General features: G+C 45.3%; 1 protein-coding gene and 1 long non-coding RNA gene across 4 annotated transcripts in view; one reads left to right on the plus strand and one right to left on the minus strand.

Annotated features, from left to right (window-relative positions):
- Positions 1-19,490, minus strand: part of SLC12A4 (solute carrier family 12 member 4) — a 474,963-nt gene that overhangs the window by 328,293 nt on the left and 127,180 nt on the right. For all 3 annotated transcript variants that reach the window (XM_077288127.1, XM_077288128.1, XM_077288129.1), the window contains one exon: positions 14,518-14,572. In XM_077288127.1, the coding sequence (XP_077144242.1) occupies positions 14,518-14,572 (55 nt within the window). The remainder of the gene's footprint in view (positions 1-14,517; positions 14,573-19,490) is intronic.
- Positions 1-19,490, plus strand: part of LOC143807002 (uncharacterized) — a 174,408-nt gene that overhangs the window by 108,796 nt on the left and 46,122 nt on the right. The window lies entirely within an intron of this gene.

The raw sequence follows: 19,490 nt of genomic DNA on the forward strand, positions 1-19,490 counted from the left end.
AGTGTACCTAAATTAACCATCCAGCGTGTCTCTTTTCGGAGGAGTTTTTGTTTAACGTTGCCACCGCGAATCCCCATATAGACACGGTCAATGCCACGAAAGCTTAACCCTTTGGGGTTACTCTGGTGGACATCAAAAAAATGTCTAGGTATTGACTTGAGTAAAAGAGGCTCGGAACACGTGGCCGAGTTTTTGATGTCCCTGATGTGCTCCTGGACACGAACCTTAAAAGCCCTCGTTGTCATGCCAATATAAATGCGGTTACACGGGCATTTAGCATAATACACAATGGCTTCTGTATTGCAAGTAATGTGATGTACGATCCTATACGTCTTATCTCCAGCAGAGTTAGTAAACTCCTTAGTTCTGGGGATGTACTTGCAAGCAGAGCAGCTGCCGCATGGGAAGCATCCCCACGGAGGACCTTTAGAATTAATGCCAAAGGGGTTACTTTTAGGGGGGACATAATGGCTATTACAGAGAGTATCACGTAGCGTGCGAGATCTCCACCACGTAATAAGTGGATAAGGAGTCAATTGTCCAGACAGGTCCCTGTCTGTCAGGAGGACCGGCCAGTGTTTTTTGAAAATTTCGTTAATTTTAGTCCAATTCGAATTGAATTGGGTAATAAAACGTGGTGCCGAAGCATTATTGGTTGCAGATCTCCTGGATGGTCCTGCCAAGAGCGAGGGCCTGTCTGAACATAAAGCCCGCGAATACCCTCTCTGGATATCAACCTGTTTATAGCCCCTATCCTTAAACCTGCTGGCAAGCATGCCCGCCTGTCTAAAGAAAGTGTCATCACTGGAACAGATTCTGCGAGCCCGCAGGAACTGTCCAATGGGTATGGAGCTCTTGAGTTTAGGCGGATGGGAGGAGGAGAAGTGTAAAAGTGCGTTAGTGGCAGTGCTCTTGCGAAAAACATCAGTGGCGATTGAACCATCAGGCAACCTGGAGATAGCCAAATCCAAAAAGTCAATAGAGACCTGGCTATACTTCCAAGTCAATCTGATGTTAAATATGTTGTTATTGAGATGGTTCAAAAAGGTTTCCAGGTGCGACGTGGAGCCCTGCCAGATAAAGAAAATATCGTCGATATACCGAAGCCAAGAGACGATGGAGCTGTGACCGGGTGTGTCAAGGACCACATCCCTCTCCCACAGCCCCAGGAACAAGTTAGCGTACGAGGGCGCACAAGACGCCCCCATAGCGGTGCCCTGGAGCTGTAGGAAGGGGCGGTCCTTGAACACAAAAAAATTATGAGTCAAAATAAACTCCAATAACTCCAAAATAAAATTAATAAGTTCCGGTCCAAGATTGGTCATATCAAGAAAAAATCTGGCAGCCTGCATCCCGTGGCCATGGCATATCGACGTGTACAGGGACTCCACGTCACAGGTCACCAGCCACATGTCATCCTCAAGAGCAAGGCCATCCAGCCTCCTCAACACATCTGTAGTATCCTTCACAAAAGATGGAAGGGTCTCCACACATTGTTTCAAATAAAAATCAATGAATTGGCATGAAGGTTCACAAAGACCCCCCATGCCCGAGACTATGGGTCTCCCAGGTGGGCATGTGGGATCCTTGTGAACCTTGGGCAACAAATAAAAGGTTGGCACAACAGGAAACTCAGGAGAAAGGGCATCTCTCATCTTAGGAGTGATAGCTTTACACTCCACACCCTCATCAAGCAGAGATTTTAATCTCCGTTGGAAACCTGGTAGAGGTATACTATCCAGCCTTCTATAGTGCTCAGGTCTCAACAACTGGCGGAAAGCCTCAGCCTCATAGAGTGAAACCGGCCAGATCACAACATTGCCGCCCTTGTCCGCCTGCTTAATGACAACATCTTTCATGTTACTCAATTCCTTAATCGCCCTCCTTAGTGGAGGGGTCAAGTTGTCATGAGCAGGATCCATACTCAATTGGTCAATCTCTTTCCCCACCAGCTTGACAAATATCTCCACCGGCGGGCAGGCGGACAAGGGCGGAAAGGTAAGTGATCGCCGATGAAGGTGTACGGAAGCGGAGGGAGACACCACGCAGGCATTCTCCGCCTCCAAGGATTCCAGGTCACTGAGGACCTGGAGATCAATTGGGGACAAAGAAGTATCGTTTTTTGCAGCAAAATATTTTTTTTAAATTAATTTTCTGGCGAAAAGTTGCAGATCTTTAATCAAGGTAAATATGTCAGAGCCCTCCACCGGTGAGAAGGAGAGGCCCCTAGAAAGCACCTCTAATTGTGCTGTGCTCAAAGAGTGTTGCGATAGATTGATTACCTTTAAAACCTCCTGGCCTTCTTGTCTCTCATATTGTAATGATGTTTTTTCTTTTTGATAGTGGGAGTGAGTAGTTGCGGCGGACGGGACACTGTTCCCGATCCGCCGGCTTTATCTAAAAAAGAGTCTCCACATACTCCCTCAGAGGCGGTAGATACACTGGAAAAAGAGTGAGATCTGGAATGTTTTTTAGAAAATTTCTGATGCCACCGATACACACGATTATTTTGATAATCTTCCAGATCTTGTAGATATTTTTTTGTTTTGTTGTTCTGTATTTCCAACTCCCACTTAGAGAGCTCTTCTTCTAAAGACAAATCGAATTTTTTATACTCCTCGTCAGAGATAACACCCTGGATCTGTTCACGTGTACTCTCAATCTCCTTTTCAAGATTTTCAAGGGACCTTTTATCAGCTCCCACCAATAGCTCCAGAAGGGTTCTTGAGCACTTAGTGAGAGTTTCCTCCCACCTGGCCGTGAAGGAAGAATCCTCCACACCCAAAGTGGGAAAAATTTGGACTCGTAGGCCTCTAGGTACAATGTCTTTCTGTAAATAATGTTCTAACGCAGCCTTGTTCCACCACACTTTTGTTCTCTTTTTCAAGAGATCCCTAATTTTCAGCTTCAAGTCTTTAATATCGTGTGTGTCTTTGTCAGTTGTACATTTCTCACCAAACACCGTCCCGAGTTGTGTAACCCAGATTTTGTCACGTTTCTTATAATCCATATACCCTGTAGGAGGATCTGTAGATACAAGAAAATTAGCAAAAGACACCTAGACCAAAATTACCCTCTCTGCCAACAGAGGGGACACCTCTAAGCCAGAACATATAAACCTAAAAACACTCACTGGGTTGCGGAGTAGAAAGGCCAATATACGCACAAATTCGCAACCAAGTTAGAAGAGGTATCAAAAACAGTAAATAATTTTATTAAGGTATCAAATATACATAAATATGATAAACATGCAGACAAATACGGTGAAAGGAAAGAAGTGTGCCAAATGACACCAGCAAAAGAGATGTAAATGGATGCTGAAAAAAAGACACATCAGATGCAGGCTTCCTGATACCACAACCACGCTGGAAAATGCCTATAAATTGCAATAGTAGTCTGCAGTGAGGTAATAATCAAACTCCAAAAGAGTAAAAAAATAAAATAAAAAACATGAGCGTGACTGATGAATCATTGGAGTAAATGTATCAAAGAAAACTGGAGACCACATATTAAATGAACATAATATTACGCTCAATAAGAGCAAGGCATGCAGATGAACTGCACACCGGCACCCCTAAGTCTCAAGGCAAATGTAAGCATGCTATGAGTGTATCAAGGACATTACCTTGGGACATGGTAGGGACCGTGCATCAGCGTGGTGTGAACAGGAGGAGGCCTCGACGTACGTTTCGCCGTAGCGGGCTTCGTCAGGAGGCGTGGCTTAATGTTGACAGGGCTGGGGTATAAATGTGAGAGAAAGGGGGTGTATTGGCCAATCGGCGCGTGCCCATCATGTTGTGAAGGTCCCCGGCCGGCGGATGCAGCGGCACACCACGGGACACCTCCAGAGAGCTGCAGCATCAACTTGCTGCAGATGGTGTCACTGCGCATCGGTCAACTATACAACGCACTTTGCACAAGGAGAAGCTGTATGGGAGAGTGATGCGAAAGAAGTCGTTTCTGCAAGCACGCCACAAACAGAGTCGGCTGAGGTATGCAAAAGCACATTTGGAGAAGCCAATTTCTTTTTGCAAGAAGGTCCTGTGGACTGATGAAACCAAGATTGAGTTGTTTGGTCATACAAAAAGGCGTTATGCAAGGTGGCCAAAAATCACAGTATTCCAAGAAAAATACTTGCTACCTACAGTAAAATTTGGTGGAGGTTCCATCATACTTTGGGGCTATGTGGCCAATGCTGGCACCGGGAATCTTGTTTAAGTTGAGGGACGCATGAATTCCTCTCGGTATCAGCAGATTCTTGACAATGATGTTCAGGAATCAGTGACAAAGTTGAAGTTACGCAGGGGATGGATCTTTAAGCAAGACAATGATCCAAAACACCGCTCCAAATCTACTCAGGCATTCAGGCAGAGGAACAATTAAGGTACCTTCACACGAAGCGACGCTGCAGCGATAGCGACAACGATGCCGATCGCTGCAGCGTCGCTGTTTGATCGCTGGGGAGCTGTCACACAGACCGCTCTCCAGCGACCAACGATGCCGAGGTCCCCGGGTAACCAGGGTAAACATCGGGTTGCTAAACGCAGGGCCGCGCTTAGTAACCCGATGTTTACCCTGGTTACCAGCGTAAAAGTAAAAAAAACAAACAGTACATACTCACCTGCGCGTCCCCCGGCGTCTGCTTCCTGACACTGACTGAGCTCCGGCCCTAACAGCACAGTAGTGACGTCACCGCTGTGCTTTCACTTTCACTTTAGGGCCGGCGCTCAGTAAGTGTCAGGAAGCAGACGCTGGGGGACGCGCAGGTGAGCATGTACTGTTTGTTTTTTTTACTTTTACGCTGGTAACCAGGGTAAACATCGGGTTACTAAGCGCGGCCCTGCGCTTGGTAACCCGATGTTTACCCTGGTTACCAGTGTAAAACATCGCTGGTATCGTTGCTTTTACATAGTTACATAGTTACATAGTTATTAAGGTTGAAGGAAGACTGTAAGTCCATCTAGTTCAACCCATAGCCTAACCTAACATGCCCTAACATGTTGATCCAGGGGAAGGCAAAAAAAACCCATGTGGCAAAGAGTAACTCCACCATGGGGAAAAAAATTCCTTCCCGACTCCACATACGGCAATCAGACTAGTTCCCTGGATCAACGCCTTATCAAGGAATCTAGTGTATATACCCTGTAACATTATACTTTTCCAGAAAGGTATCCAGTCCCCTCTTAAATTTAATTAATGAATCACTCATTACAACATCATACGGCAGAGAGTTCCATAGTCTCACTGCTCTTACAGTAAAGAATCCGCGTCTGTTATTATGCTTAAACCTTCTTTCCTCCAGACGTAGAGGATGCCCCCTTGTCCCTGTCTCAGGTCTATGATTAAAAAGATCACCAGAAAGGTCTTTGTACTGTCCCCTCATATATTTATACATTAAAATAAGATCACCCCTTAGTCTTCGTTTTTCCAAACTAAATAGCCCCAAGTGTAATAACCTATCTTGGTATTGCAGACCCCCCAGTCCTCTAATAACCTTGGTCGCTCTTCTCTGCACCCGCTCCAGTTCAGCTATGTCTTTCTTATACACCGGAGACCAGAACTGTGCACAGTATTCTAAGTGTGGTCGAACTAGTGACTTGTATAGAGGTAAAATTATGTTCTCCTCATGAGCATCTATGCCTCTTTTAATACATCCCATTATTTTATTTGCCTTTGTAGCAGCTGCCTGACACTGGCCACTGAATATGAGTTTGTCATCCACCCATACACCCAGGTCTTTTTCATTGACGGTTTTGCCCAGAGTTTTAGAATTAAGCACATAGTTATACATCTTATTACTTCTACCCAAGTGCATGACCTTACATTTATCCCCATTAAAGCTCATTTGCCATTTATCAGCCCAAGCTTCTAGTTTACATAAATCATCCTGTAATATAAAATTGTCCTCCCCTGTATTGATTACCCTGCAGAGTTTAGTGTCATCTGCAAATATTGAAATTCTACTCTGAATGCCCCCTACAAGGTCATTAATAAATATGTTAAAAAGAAGAGGGCCCAATACTGACCCCTGTGGTACCCCACTGCTAACCGTGACCCAGTCCGAGTGTGCTCCATTAATAACCACCCTTTGTTTCCTATCCCTGAGCCAGCTCTCAACCCACTTACACATATTTTCCCCTATCCTCATTACTCTCATTTTATGTAACAACCTTTTGTGTGGCACCGTATCAAAAGCTTTGGAAAAGTCCATATATACTACGTCCACTGGGTTCCCTTGGTCCAGTCCGGAACTTACCTCTTCATAGAAGCTGATCAAATTAGTCTGACATGAACGGTCCCTAGTAAACCCGTGCTGATACTGGGTCATGAGGTTATTCCTCTTCAGAAACTCCAGCATAGCATCCCTTAGAATGCCCTCCAGGATTTTACCCACAGTAGAGGTTAAGCTTACTGGCCTATAATTACCGAGTTCAGTTTTTGCCCCTTTTTTGAATATTGGCACCACATTTGCTATACGCCAGTCCTGTGGTACAGACCCTGTTATTATGGAGTCTTTAAAGATTAAAAATAATGGTCTATCAATGACTGTACTTAGTTCCTGCAGTACTCGGGGGTGTATCCCATCCGGGCCCGGAGATTTATCAATTTTATTTATTTTTAGACGCCGCTGTACTTCCTGCTGGGTTAAGCAGGTGACATTTAATGGGGAATTTTTATCACTAGTCATTTTGTCTGCCATGGGATTTTCTTTTGTAAATACTGATGAAAAAAAGTGTTTGCTTTCAAACACAACGATACACAGCGATCGGACGACCAAATAAAGTTCTGGACTTTATTCAGCGACCAGCGACATCACAGCAGGATCCTGATCGCTGCTGCGTGTCAAACACAACGATATCGCTAGCGAGGACGCTGCAACGTCACGGATCGCTAGCGATATCGTTACAAAGTCGTTTCATGTGAAGGTACCTTTACACTGTTCTGGAATGGCCATCCCAGTCCCCAGACCTGAATATCATTGAACATCTGTGGGATCATTTGAAGAGGGCTGTCCATGCTCGGCGACCATCAAACTTAACTGAACTGGAATTATTTTGTAAAGAGGAATGGTCAAAAATACCTTCATCCAGGATCCAGGAACTCATTAAAAGCTACAGGAAGCGACTAGAGGCTGTTATTTTTGCAAAAGGAGGATCTACTAAATATTAATGTCACTTTTCTGGTGAGGTGCCCATACTTATGCACCTGTCAAATTTCGTATGAATGCAGATTGCACATTTTCTGTTAGTACAATAAACCTAATTTCAAGGCAGAATCATTACTGTGTCCAACAGTTATTAGATATATGAAACTGAAATAGCTGTTGCAAAAAAAACAATTTTTATGTAACATTAAGCTTAAGATTAATAGGGGTGCCCAAATATATATATATATATATATATATATATATATATATATATATATATATATATATATATACACATACATACATACATACATACATACATACATACATACATACACACACATACATATAGAGAGAGCGAGACCGGTTGTCACCGTCAGAGTTCCTCACTAACAGTACGGTATGCTGTCACCAGTTCCTCATTCAATATGCAAGCCCTGTCCAACAACAGGCTTATATCTGGTCAGAATACAACCATGGGGGTAGCATACAATATAACCAACGGAGCGTGCGGACATGGGGATTTGTGAATTGAGATAAAAGCAGCCCAAGATTAATTTTATATTTAATCGCCGAAAAGCGATACAGGTATATACTTACAATTACAGATATGCAAGTATACAGTCAAGAGTGTAGTACAAGGATAGGGTACAGATAGGGTACAATTACCGTGTTATGTAGCATGTGACTACAGGGAGGCGCTGATGTCCTAATTAGTGATGAGCGAATATACTCGTTACTCGAGCACGCTCGGGGGTCCTCCGAGTATTTTTTAGTGCTCGTAGATTTAGTTTTTATTGCCACAGCTGAATTATTTACATCTGTTAGCCAGCATAAGTACATGTGGTTGTTGCCTGGTTGCTAGTTCTCATCACTAGTCCTAATCTTAGTTACGGGCTTTCTGGAACTTCCTGCCAGTAGAAAACGAAGGTTAAAATGAGGAGCTGCCTCTTATCTCCTAGGCTGCTCGCTCCCACACTCTGTGCCCACCCCTGAGCTTGTGCAGCCTCTCTTCTCCCATATCGGAGTCTGGTTTTCTGTCCAAAAGGCTGGAGGCTCATAACTTTCCGCCCAAAGGTCTGAATGCAACAGCAGTGGTGCCACTGGATTCTGCTGGATTTTATCTGCACAGGGAGACTAAATATGCCTACCGTATGTAATCCCTAGTAGCTATTCTTCATAACTCCATAACACAGGGGTCTATAGGTGGCTGCCGGGCATGGGCGTGTGAGGGAAGGAATGTAGGTTTTGATAATGCGCACTAGAGCTCACACCCTTGTGCAGAGCTTCAAAAGGGATTGTTTCTGGAGTTTAATTAAAGGAAAACAATGATCCTGTGGAATGTGGGGGGCACATTTCAGGAGTGGAGAGACATCTCCGTCGTACCTCATAACAAGCAATTATGTAGTTATAACGGGGTTCTTGCTATGCATTGGTGGGTAGGAGCACGAGGGGATTCAAACTTCTGTCCCTTACTTCATCTTTTGGACTTACTCAGTGGTCCTCCTCAGCTACCCACACAGATGGACATACTAACTAGACCTGGTCTTCACCCGTCTCTGCTCCCCATATAACTTCATAACCTCCCCTCTCCCTCTATCTGACCACCATCTACTCAATTTCTCATCCCTGTTCTCCTCACCAGTCACCAGGGGCGGATTATAATTAGGTCAATTTGGGCGGTAGCCCACGGCCCAGTGGTGTGGGGGGGCCCTGGGCAACCGCTCAGATTGACCGCCGCCATCAGGGTATTACTGCCCTAACTGGTGTATGAGCCCGGTGGGCAGAGGGGGCCCGCATCGGCTCATCTGCTTACTGGGCCCCTTCCGGCTCTGCGGCAGTTTAACGATATTGACGTGGGGGCGCGCACCCGCATGTCAATAGTTAACAGCCGCCAGCCAATCGGAGGCTGGCAGCTGACGTCAGCCACAGCGCGCACGTCGATGGCGTCTGATGTCATTGTCAGTCGCCGGCGAGTGCGCGCTGCTGGAGGGAGCTTCGCCGAAGGAGCGCGGAGAGGTGAGGAGAACTCAGGTTTTCTTTTTTTTTTTTTTTTTTTTTTTTTATTGCGAACGGCAATCCAGGGGGCCCGGGGCAGAGATGCTGGAGACACTGGGGGCAGAGATGCTGGAGACACTGGGGGCAGAGATGCTGGAGACACTGGGGGCAGAGATGCTGGAGACACTGGGGGCAGAGATGCTAGAGACACTGGGGGCAGAGATGCTGGGGACACTGGGGGCAGAGATGCTGGACACACGGGGCAGAATGAAAGACATGGGGCAGGATTGGAGGCAGATAGCGCAGGATCATGGGGCAGGATGGAGACTGATGGGGCAGGATGGGGAAATCATATGGGGCAGGATGGGTACTCATAAGGGCAGGATGGGAGAACATTTGGCTGGAGCCAGGAATGAGAAACATGGGGCCAGGATGGAGGATATTATTATTACCATAATAATGGGGGCTAATTAAGGGATATTATTACTGCAGTGATGTATTTATTTTTTGAGGACACTGTTTTAAATGAGGGGCGGTCCTGTTACTGTGTAGAGTGATACTATGTCGCCTCTTTTTCTTCATGTGGTGTAATGTAGAAGTTGGGTAAAATTAAGTAATGTGTTCTGCAAGCGGAGCTCGAGATAACTGTGTCCTACAGAGACAAGTCCTGGCTGGATGAAGTGATGGCGGTCTCTGCTGGATGAACGATGAAGGACTTCACCTAGAGACGTCACTGGTGACTAAGTGTGCTACCTATACACTGACACTATACACTGTATACTATATACAGAGCTCCTGTGTATAATGTCACCGGTGATCACTGTATTACCTCTACACAGACACTGCATACTAAGTACAGATCTCCTGTGAATACTGGCACTTAGGGCTCATTTCCACATGCGAGGCACACGTCCGTATCTCGCATGTGGAAACCAAGCTGTGGAGCCGGCACTCCAGAGCGGAGCGTGCGGCCGCATAGGAACACATGGAGCTGCACAGCTCCGCTTTAAAGTGCCGGCACCAGAGCTTGGTTTCCACATGCGAGATACGGACATGTGCCTCGCATGTGGAAATGAGCCCTTATGGTGATAGTTTTGTGTTTTGTTTTTTTTTCTTATTAACTGAAGGGTAAATTGACTGGATCAATGGATGTTTGACAGGTTAAAGTTTCACACAGCAACTATTTTTCTGGAATAATCTGGTTCAGGTATATGATGACCCCGTCGCATGACCCAGTCACATGACCGGGGGGCCCACAGTGTCTTAACAGCCCGGGGCCCTGGCTACCCTAAATCCACCCCTGCCGGTCACCCATGTCCAGCAACATGAGCACCCCTGCAGAGACCTCACACACCTAGACACCCACACGCTCTCGGACTCTATCCTACCACTGGCATCCATATCCTCACTCCATGACACAGACACTGCCTCAAGTTTCTACAATGCCACTCTTGAATCAACCATCGACTCGGTTGCCCCTCTCAAGCATAGCAGAGTGCAACGAATCAATAGACAACCCTGGCACAATAACATCACTAAAAGGCTTCGGCAAGTATCCAGAACTGGAGAAGGGCGTTGGAAGAAAACGCATTTGCAAGATGACTTCACTGAACTCAAACAAGCAACACTCGCATTCAAATCAGCTCTCACCTCTGCTAAACAGACCTATTGCATATCTCTCGTATCTTCTTTATCCCACAACCCCAAACAGTTGTTCACCACTTCACTCCCTCCTCCGCCCACCACTGCCCCCTCCAACCTCCCTCACCTCTGCTGAGGACTTTGCCACACACTTTAAAAATAAGATCGACCAAGCAAGGCAAGTCTGTTGTCAAACCGCCACAACCCCTTTGTATACCAGACCAATGCCCTAACCCTATAACTTCCCTCTCCAAAATCACTGAAAAGCTTACTGATCTTATCTCCAATTCACACCTCACCACTTGTGCGCTTGACCCCATCCCATCTCCTCCACAACCTCACCACCACACTAATCCCATCCCTAACCCATCTCTTCAACCTATCTCTAACTTCTGGAACCTTCCCCTCTGCTTTCAAACATGCCACAATCACACCTATCCTCAAAAAGCCATCCCTTGACCCGAGCGCTATGTTCAGCTATCGCCCCATATCTTTGCTCCCATTTGCTTCCAAACTCCTTGAGCAGCACGTCCATGCTGAACTTTCCTCTCACTTTGCATCTAACGCTCTATTCGACAAGCTACAACCTGACTTCCGTCCCCACCATTCCACTGAGACTGCCCTGACCAAAATTACTAAAGACAGACTTACAGCCAAAGCTAATAGACAATTCTCTATACTCCTCCTTCTAGACTTGTCCTTTGCCTTTGACACAGTTGACCACTGCCTCCTACTACAGATCCTCTCTTTCTTTGGTGTCTAAGATCTTTCCCTATCTTGGATCTCCTCATACCTTACCAACCGCACATTTAGCGTTTCCTACTCCCATACTACCTCTTCATCTCGCCCCCTCTCTGTTAGTGTCCCTAAAGGCTCTGTCCTAGGACCCCTTCTCTTCTCAATCTTTACCCTTGCCCTGGGACAACTCAAAGTCCTATGGCTTCCAGTACCATCTATATGCTGATGAAACTCAGATCTACCTCTATGGCCCAGATGTCACCTCTCTGCTCTCCAGAATCACAGAGTGTCTATCAGCCATATCCTCCTTCTCCTCTTGCTTCCTCAAACTAAATGTAGACAAATCTAAATTATCTTTCCTCCATCTCGCATACCCTCCCTACCCGATTTATCTATCAAAATAAATGAAATCACACTTTCCACTGTCCCGAAATCCGCTACCTCGGAGTAACCCTCGACTCTGCCCTGTCCTTCAAACCGCATATTCAAGCTCTCGCCACCTCCTGTCACCTCCAGCTCAAAAATATTTTCAGAATCCGTCCTTCCCTCAACCCTCACTCTACCAAAATGCTTGTGCATGCCTTAATCATCTCCTGCCTCCACTACTGCAACATCCTCCTCTGTGGCCTACCTTCTAACACTCTCTCACCTCTCCAGTTTGTCCTTAAAGGGAACCTGTCCCCTCCAAAATCGCTGGTGAGGTAAGCTCACCGGCATCAGGGGCTTATCTACAGCATTCTGTAATGCTGTAGATAAGCCGCCGATGTTACCTGAAAGAGTAGAAAAAGACGTTAGATTATACTCACCCAGGGGCGGTCCCGCTGTGATCCGGTCGGATGGGTGTCTCCGGTCCGCTCCGGCGCCTCCCATCTTCGTTCCATGATGTTCTCTTCGGGTATTTACGCCGCGGCTCCGGCGCAGGCGTACTTTGTCTGCCCTGTTGAGGGCAGAGCAAAGTACTGCAGTGCGCAGGCGCCGGAAAGGTCACAGGCGCCCGGCGCCTGCGCACTGCAGTACTTTGCTCTGCCCTCAACAGGGCAGACAAAGTACGCCTGCGCCGGAGCAGCGGCGTAAAGACCCGAAGAGGACGTCATGGAACGAAGATGGGAGGTGCCGGAGCGGACCGGAGACACCCATCCGCTGGACCGCAGCGGGACCACCCCTGGGTGAATATAATCTAACGTCTTTTTCTCCTCTTTCAGGTAACATCGGCGGCTTATCTACAGCATTACAGAATGCTGTAGATAAGCCCCTGATGCCGGTGAGCTTACCTCACCAGCGATTTTGGGGGTGACAGGTTCCCTTTAACTCTGCTGCCCGACTAATTAATCTCTCTCCTCGCTACACTCCTGCTTCCCCTCTTTGCAAATCCCTTTAATGGATTTAATCCCTTTAATCCCAGCGTAACCAGTTTAAACTACTAACACTGACCTACAAAGACATCCATAACCTTTCTCCTCCATATATTTCCTTACTAATCTCTCAATATCTTCCCTCACGTTATCTCCGGTCCTCCCAAGATCTCCTTATCTCCTCCACGCATATTCGCTCCTTACCCAATCGCCTCCTAGAGATCTCCCAAATATCCCCCATCCTCCCAAACTCTGTGCCCAACACATCGGGTTATCCACCACATTTGGATCCTTCAAACGGAGCCTGAAAATTCACCTCTTCAAAAAACAAGCTTATAACCTGTAATGACCACCTCAACACCATTGGAGCTACTGCAACCCCTGACATACTGTCTCCTTCCCCATAATCCTGTAGAATGTAATCCAGCAAGGGTAGGGTCCTCTCCCCTCTGTACCAGTCTGTCATTGTTAGTTTGTTTACTGTAAGAGATATTTGTATTTTGATATAGCCTTATCTCATGGACAGAACCATGGAATTAATGATGCTATATAAATAAATAATAAAAAATGTAGCAATGCTACTCACTTCGGAGCAATCTGAGGTATTACAGGAACAGTTTCTATTTAATGTCCAGCTGGTTTATTGCAGTCCTCAAACCACATCACAAAACTCAAACACAGACCTTGTCCCGATCAAAGTACAACATAAAGTCCATACCACAGTGCTGGTTAGACCGCCTGGCTTAGCGACCTCATAGAATGGTAGAGTTGGAAGGGACCTCCTGGGTCATCTGATCCGACCACCTTGCTCAAAGCAGAATTCACTAAATCATCCAAGACAGATGTCTGTCCAGCATCTGTTTGAAGACTTCCATGGAAGGAAAACTGACCACCTCTCATGACAGCCTGTTCCACTCATTGATCACAGTAACTGTCAAAAAGTTTTTATTAATAGCTAATCTGTGTCTCCTCCCATTCAGTTTAATCCCATTGCTTCTAGTCTTTCCTTGTGAAAATGAGAATAAAGATGATCCTTCTACAATGTGACAGCCCTTGAGATATTTGTAGACAGCTATTAAGTCTCCTCTCAGTCTTTTTCTTCTTAGTCCTATAGCAAAGATATGCAATCCAGGAGATCTACCTACCTCCATACACAGAACCATGTGTTAGACAAATAGCTCTCAAATGACACAGTGAAACAAACCTAGGGGTGGGGATATGGTGAGCTGCAGCCTCTCCCAACTTATCAGCTGCTCACAATCAATCTGTCATGGCCAATTAACCCCTTTTAGTCCTATATGTACCAAAGCATTACTTCTAGTTTATCTCCCAATCACTAGATATCAGACAGCCACCTTACATACCTCTCCCCTCTGCCTTAGCACCTGTTACCACTAGGCATAAGATGATTGGGAGGACATCGGCATTACCATGTACAGTGGTGTGAGAAAGTGTTTGTACATAAGCATTAAAGTTTTTCTACCAACCACTAGGTGTCCAATAGCCACTTTACAATACATACACACATTAAAGCCTGGACAAGACAACAACAAGGAAAAAACATGCAATATGCATTAGCTAAGGCAACTCTCCTCTACAATACAAGAAATTAACTTTTACTCATATATAAAATGTTTTTACCTGGCACAACTCCATTGGTAGCAATGGCACTCATCGATATAGCAGTGAGTAACGTCTGGATGAATTAAAAAGAAATAAAAAATAAACATTTCACATAGGTAAGGAATGTAACACCTAAAAAAAATACAAACAATAAAAAAAATAAAATAAAAAAAAAAGCCAATAATGATCATATCATTTGTAAAGTTGTGGCAGATACAACTTACCAAAGATGCTGCAAACAGCTACTTAGTAAGGCAAAGTTCAGACCAGCTGAGGGAGATTTACAAATTCTATCTAATATTTTGACACAAAGCAAGCTAGCCAATAGATACTGTATGACAATGTAGATTTTTGCTACTCACCGTCTGTTTCTCTCAGTCTTCACTGTGGGACAAAACCACAGAATAATCTGCTGCCAACTATAACTGCATCTAAATAAAATTGGCTCCTCACCAGCAGATTATATCCTGTCTGCCGGAGTCATGCTCCTTTAGTTTGGGGAGAAAGCAGTAGGAAAAGAAAATAATTAATGCAAGAAGAAAATATAACTGCACGCCCAACTAATTGAGGGTGCTGTGTCCCCCAGTGAATACTATGATTATCAGATTTTATGAGGAGTACCAAAAATCTACTTTTCTCATTTGTCTAATTGGGAGAGACAGAACCATGGGACATCCTAAACCTGTCCCTAGGGTGGTAAAGAATTAATCTTAGTGTTACTACATAGACCTCCGCCGTAACTAAAGCAGAGGTCTGGGCTACTGCTGCCTGCAGTATCTTCCTACTAAGACTGGCATCTGCCAAGGCAAAAGTGTGGACCCTGTAAAACTAAGAAAAATGGTAACTACTTACCGGTAATTTGATTTTCCAGAACCATGACAGCACCATACGTGAGAGATGGCATCCGCCCCCAGGAACAGGAAACCTGCAGCTGAGATCAAAGAAGGGGGCGGCACCTCTCTCCTCAGTTTGTTTCAGAGTATATTTTTGTATAGTCACTTATTCATTTTCATATATACCGTATTTTTCTGACCATAAGATGCACTTTTTTTCCTCCAAATTTGGGAGGAAAGTGTGGGTGCGTCTTATGGTAGGGATGTAACGTGGGGAGAGGGCAGCAGCGAGTGGGATTGCACTGGGAGGCAGGAGGCAGAAAAATGTCCCTGCCAGGCTTCAGGAATCAGCACTGGGAAAACCACATGGTCCCGATCATTAAAGTGCAGTGAATATTCAGTAGCTGCTTCCCCGCCCACCTGTCAGCTGAGCAGTGAGCTGCAAATGAATACTCCTTCACAGGGACACACACATGGTTTCCCCAGCACTGGATTCCTGCAGCAGCTGGGGAGATCTGTGTGTCCGGTGGAGGAGGAGGCAGGAGCAGGGGCCAGAGGGGAGACACAAGATTGCTGCATACCTGCCTGCCGGGGCTGAGCTGGGTGCTGAGTGCTCTAGTACAAGGACCTGTGTGATGTCAAGAGTGGGCGGGCTGGATCATCACATGGCAGCACAGAGCCCTCCCTGTTCTGATGTCATCACAGGTCCTGCAGACACCACACTACAATCTGCTGGCTTCCTCCTGTGCTGTGGAGAGGCAACAAGAGGGAGGGCTTTGTGGTGTCATGGGATGCTCCAGCATTTTACCTCACCACAGCTGGCTGGCTGCCACAATTAAAAGGTTAATCACTACAACACACAATAAAGCACTCTGCCACTCATGTGGTGAACTATAACTCCCAGCATGCCATAGGATCTGCAGGACATGCTGGGAGTTATAGTTCTCCCACGGGTTCTTAATGCAGCACTCCAGTGTTATTTTTCAGTGCTTAAGTGGTGCTTTAAATATAAGCCCTGTGCCCCCATTCTTATACTCACCCACCAGCGTCTTCATATAATACTTTACAGCCACCACACTGGTACCGCAGCACCATCTTCTACTCGCAGCTTTCAACACAATAGCATACTATATATAATAACACCACATATAATAGTGTGTTATTAAAATTTTACCACCTTTTTTGCTTCAAATATTTTTTTTCCCCTATTTTCCACCTCTAAAACCTGGGTGCGTCTTATAGTCCGGAAAATACGAATATATATATATATATATATATATATATATATATATATATATATATATTTATTCTATATATATATATATATATATATATATATATATATATATATATATACATATATATATATATATATACATATATATATATATATATACATATATATATATATATATATATATATAATTTTTTTGTGCATCACACAACCATTGCCAAGATAGGGTGGGAATTAATGAGGTGCAGTCATGGTTCTGGAAAATCAAATTACCGGTAAGTAATTATCATTTTTTCCTTTCACCATGACAGCACCGTACGGGAGAGGAAGAAATAGAAAGACTCCTAGGGTGGGACAACAGCAGATAACTCTTTCCTCCCAAAAGCAAGGTTGGACAGACAGACCTAAGTCTAGCCTATAATGTCGGAAGACGGTGGAGGGTGAAGACCATACTACTGCAGCTCTGCAAATCTGTTCCACGGAAGCATTTGCCCTTTCTGCCCAAGATGTAGCAATGCCACATGTGGAGTGAGCCGTTACACCCAGTGGGGGAACTTGACCAGAAGAGGAATATGAAAGTGAGATAGCCGTACGCTACCACATAGTTACATAGTTACATATAGTTACATAGTTATTAAGGTTGAAGGAAGACTGTAAGTCCATCTAGTTCAACCCATAGCCTAACCTAACATGCCCTAACATGTTGAGGGAGGTGGCAATAGTTGACTTTGAGGCCTTTTTTTCCCTGTTTGTCTCCTGGAAGGAGACAAAAAGGGCTCATGACTGACGGCAAGGTTTTGTGGCTTCTATATAATGAAGTAGGCAGAGTCTGATATCAAGACAATGGAAGGTTTGTTCTCCCTGTTATTTTCGTTTAGGACAAAATGAGGGCAAAATTATTTCTTGGTCTCTGTGGAATTTTGAGTTGACCTGTGGAAGGAAGGCCGGGTCAGTTTTTATAATTACTTTGTCATCCTGAAAGGTAGTGTATGGGGGATTCACCAAAATAGCTTGCAGCTCGCAGGTACGTCGAGCTGAAGTTAGGGTAACCAGGAGGACCATCTTTAGGGTTAAGGACTTTATTGGAATGGAAGTAAGAGGCTCAAAGGGAGGAGAGGTTAGGGCATTTAAAACTAAATTTACATCCCAGGGAGCCACCTTAGGTAGTAATTTAGAGGGTCTGGCTGTAAAGGAGGCCTGGATGAACCTATAGACCCAAGGGTGGTCAGCAAGTTTTTGATCAAAATGCACCCAGGGCAGAGACTTGCACTTTTAAAAGGTGCTAGTAGATAGCTCTCTTTCTAGCACTTTTTTTTAGAAATTCTAGAATTTCTTTTACCAGAATTTCTTAGCTCGTTTCGGACAATTATCGCCCCGAGAACTCCAGGAATCTCTGCCAAATTTTCAGGCATTTGTCTGACGTGACCTTTTTCCTGCTGGCGAGCAACGTGGTCACCAAAGGGTTCGAGAATCCCTTTGCTAGTAGAAGCTCCCTTTCAAGTTCCAGGTGGTGAGATGGGGCCTGTGTACTTGAGGGTGTTGTACTGGGCCCTGGTGCAAGAGGTTCAGAGTATCCAGAAGGATCCATGGGTCCGAGATAGACATGCGTCTGAGCCACGTGAACCATGCCCTTTTTGGCCAAAAGGGTGCAACAAGGATTACTCGTGCCTTGTCTTCCCGGATTTTCTTCAGGACTGTTGGGATTAATGGTATTGGGGGAAACGCATATGCCAGACGAAAGTCCCAGCGGTACAGAAGTGCATCCACTCCCTCCGGGTGTTCTCTTGGGTTAAGGGAGTAGAATTTTCTCACCTTCCGATTTTCTTTTGTGGCAAACAAGTCTATTTCTGTTGTGCCCCAGATGGCACAGATATTTCCAAATATTTCCTGGTTCAGTGACCACTCTCCCTAAAGTATTATGTGATGGCTTAAGAAATCGGCTACCAGATTCTCCGAGCCTTTCAAGTATGTACCCACCAAAAACAGAAGGTTGTTTTCTGGCCATATGAACAGCTCTTTGGCTTCTGCCATAAGGAATGCTGATTTTGTACCCCCTTGCCGATTTATGTAAGCTATAGTTGTGCTGTTGTCGGACAACACCACCACGTTTCCCCTGGATTTCCTTTTGTGCATAAAGAAATGCTTGCCACACCGCTGTCAGTTCTTTTAGATTGGAAGACGCTGCTCTCATTGATAAACAAAAAAACGTGTGCAATGTTCAAATGTATGGTGCCCAGGTAGGTTCCGAAACCATAGTAATACAGATAAGAAAAACCTGGCACTCAACTTGTATGAAGATGCTTTTTAATAGTTCCAAACGGAGATACAGTGACAGCAAAAACAAAACGTTTCGGTCATATATGTCTGACCTTCCTCAGTTGCATAGAGTGATTACTGGTGGCTTAAGTGTTGTCACTAAGGGTACCGTCACACAATGCCATTTTCATCGCTACGACGGCACGATTCGCTCCAGCGTCCTAGACTGCGATCACACGTTGCAATACACGGCGCTGGAGCGATAATTTCATGACGTATTTGCGATGTAGAAGCCGTTGGTTACTGTGCGCACATCGTATACAACCTGTGTCACACGATGCAATCATGCCGCCACAGCGTTACACTAGACGACGAAAGAAAGTTTCAAACGATCTGCTACGACGTACGATTCTCAGCGGGGATCCGGATCGCAGTAGCGTGTCAGACACAACGATATCGTAACGATATCGCTAGAACGTCACGAATCGTGCCGTCGTAGCAATGAAAATGGCACTGTGTGACGGTACCCTAACAGATAATTTGTGGTGTAGATAGCCCTAAATAGAAAGGCACTGCTCAATATGCAAAGACATGGGTGCAGCCCTGCTGTGTTGCTGCCTGACGCGGAGTCCACCGCTTGACAAGCGCCTTATAGTCCGGCGCGTCTT

The sequence above is a fragment of the Ranitomeya variabilis genome, chromosome 2, assembly GCF_051348905.1.
Source record: "Ranitomeya variabilis isolate aRanVar5 chromosome 2, aRanVar5.hap1, whole genome shotgun sequence".
Classification (NCBI taxonomy): Eukaryota; Metazoa; Chordata; class Amphibia; order Anura; family Dendrobatidae; genus Ranitomeya; species Ranitomeya variabilis.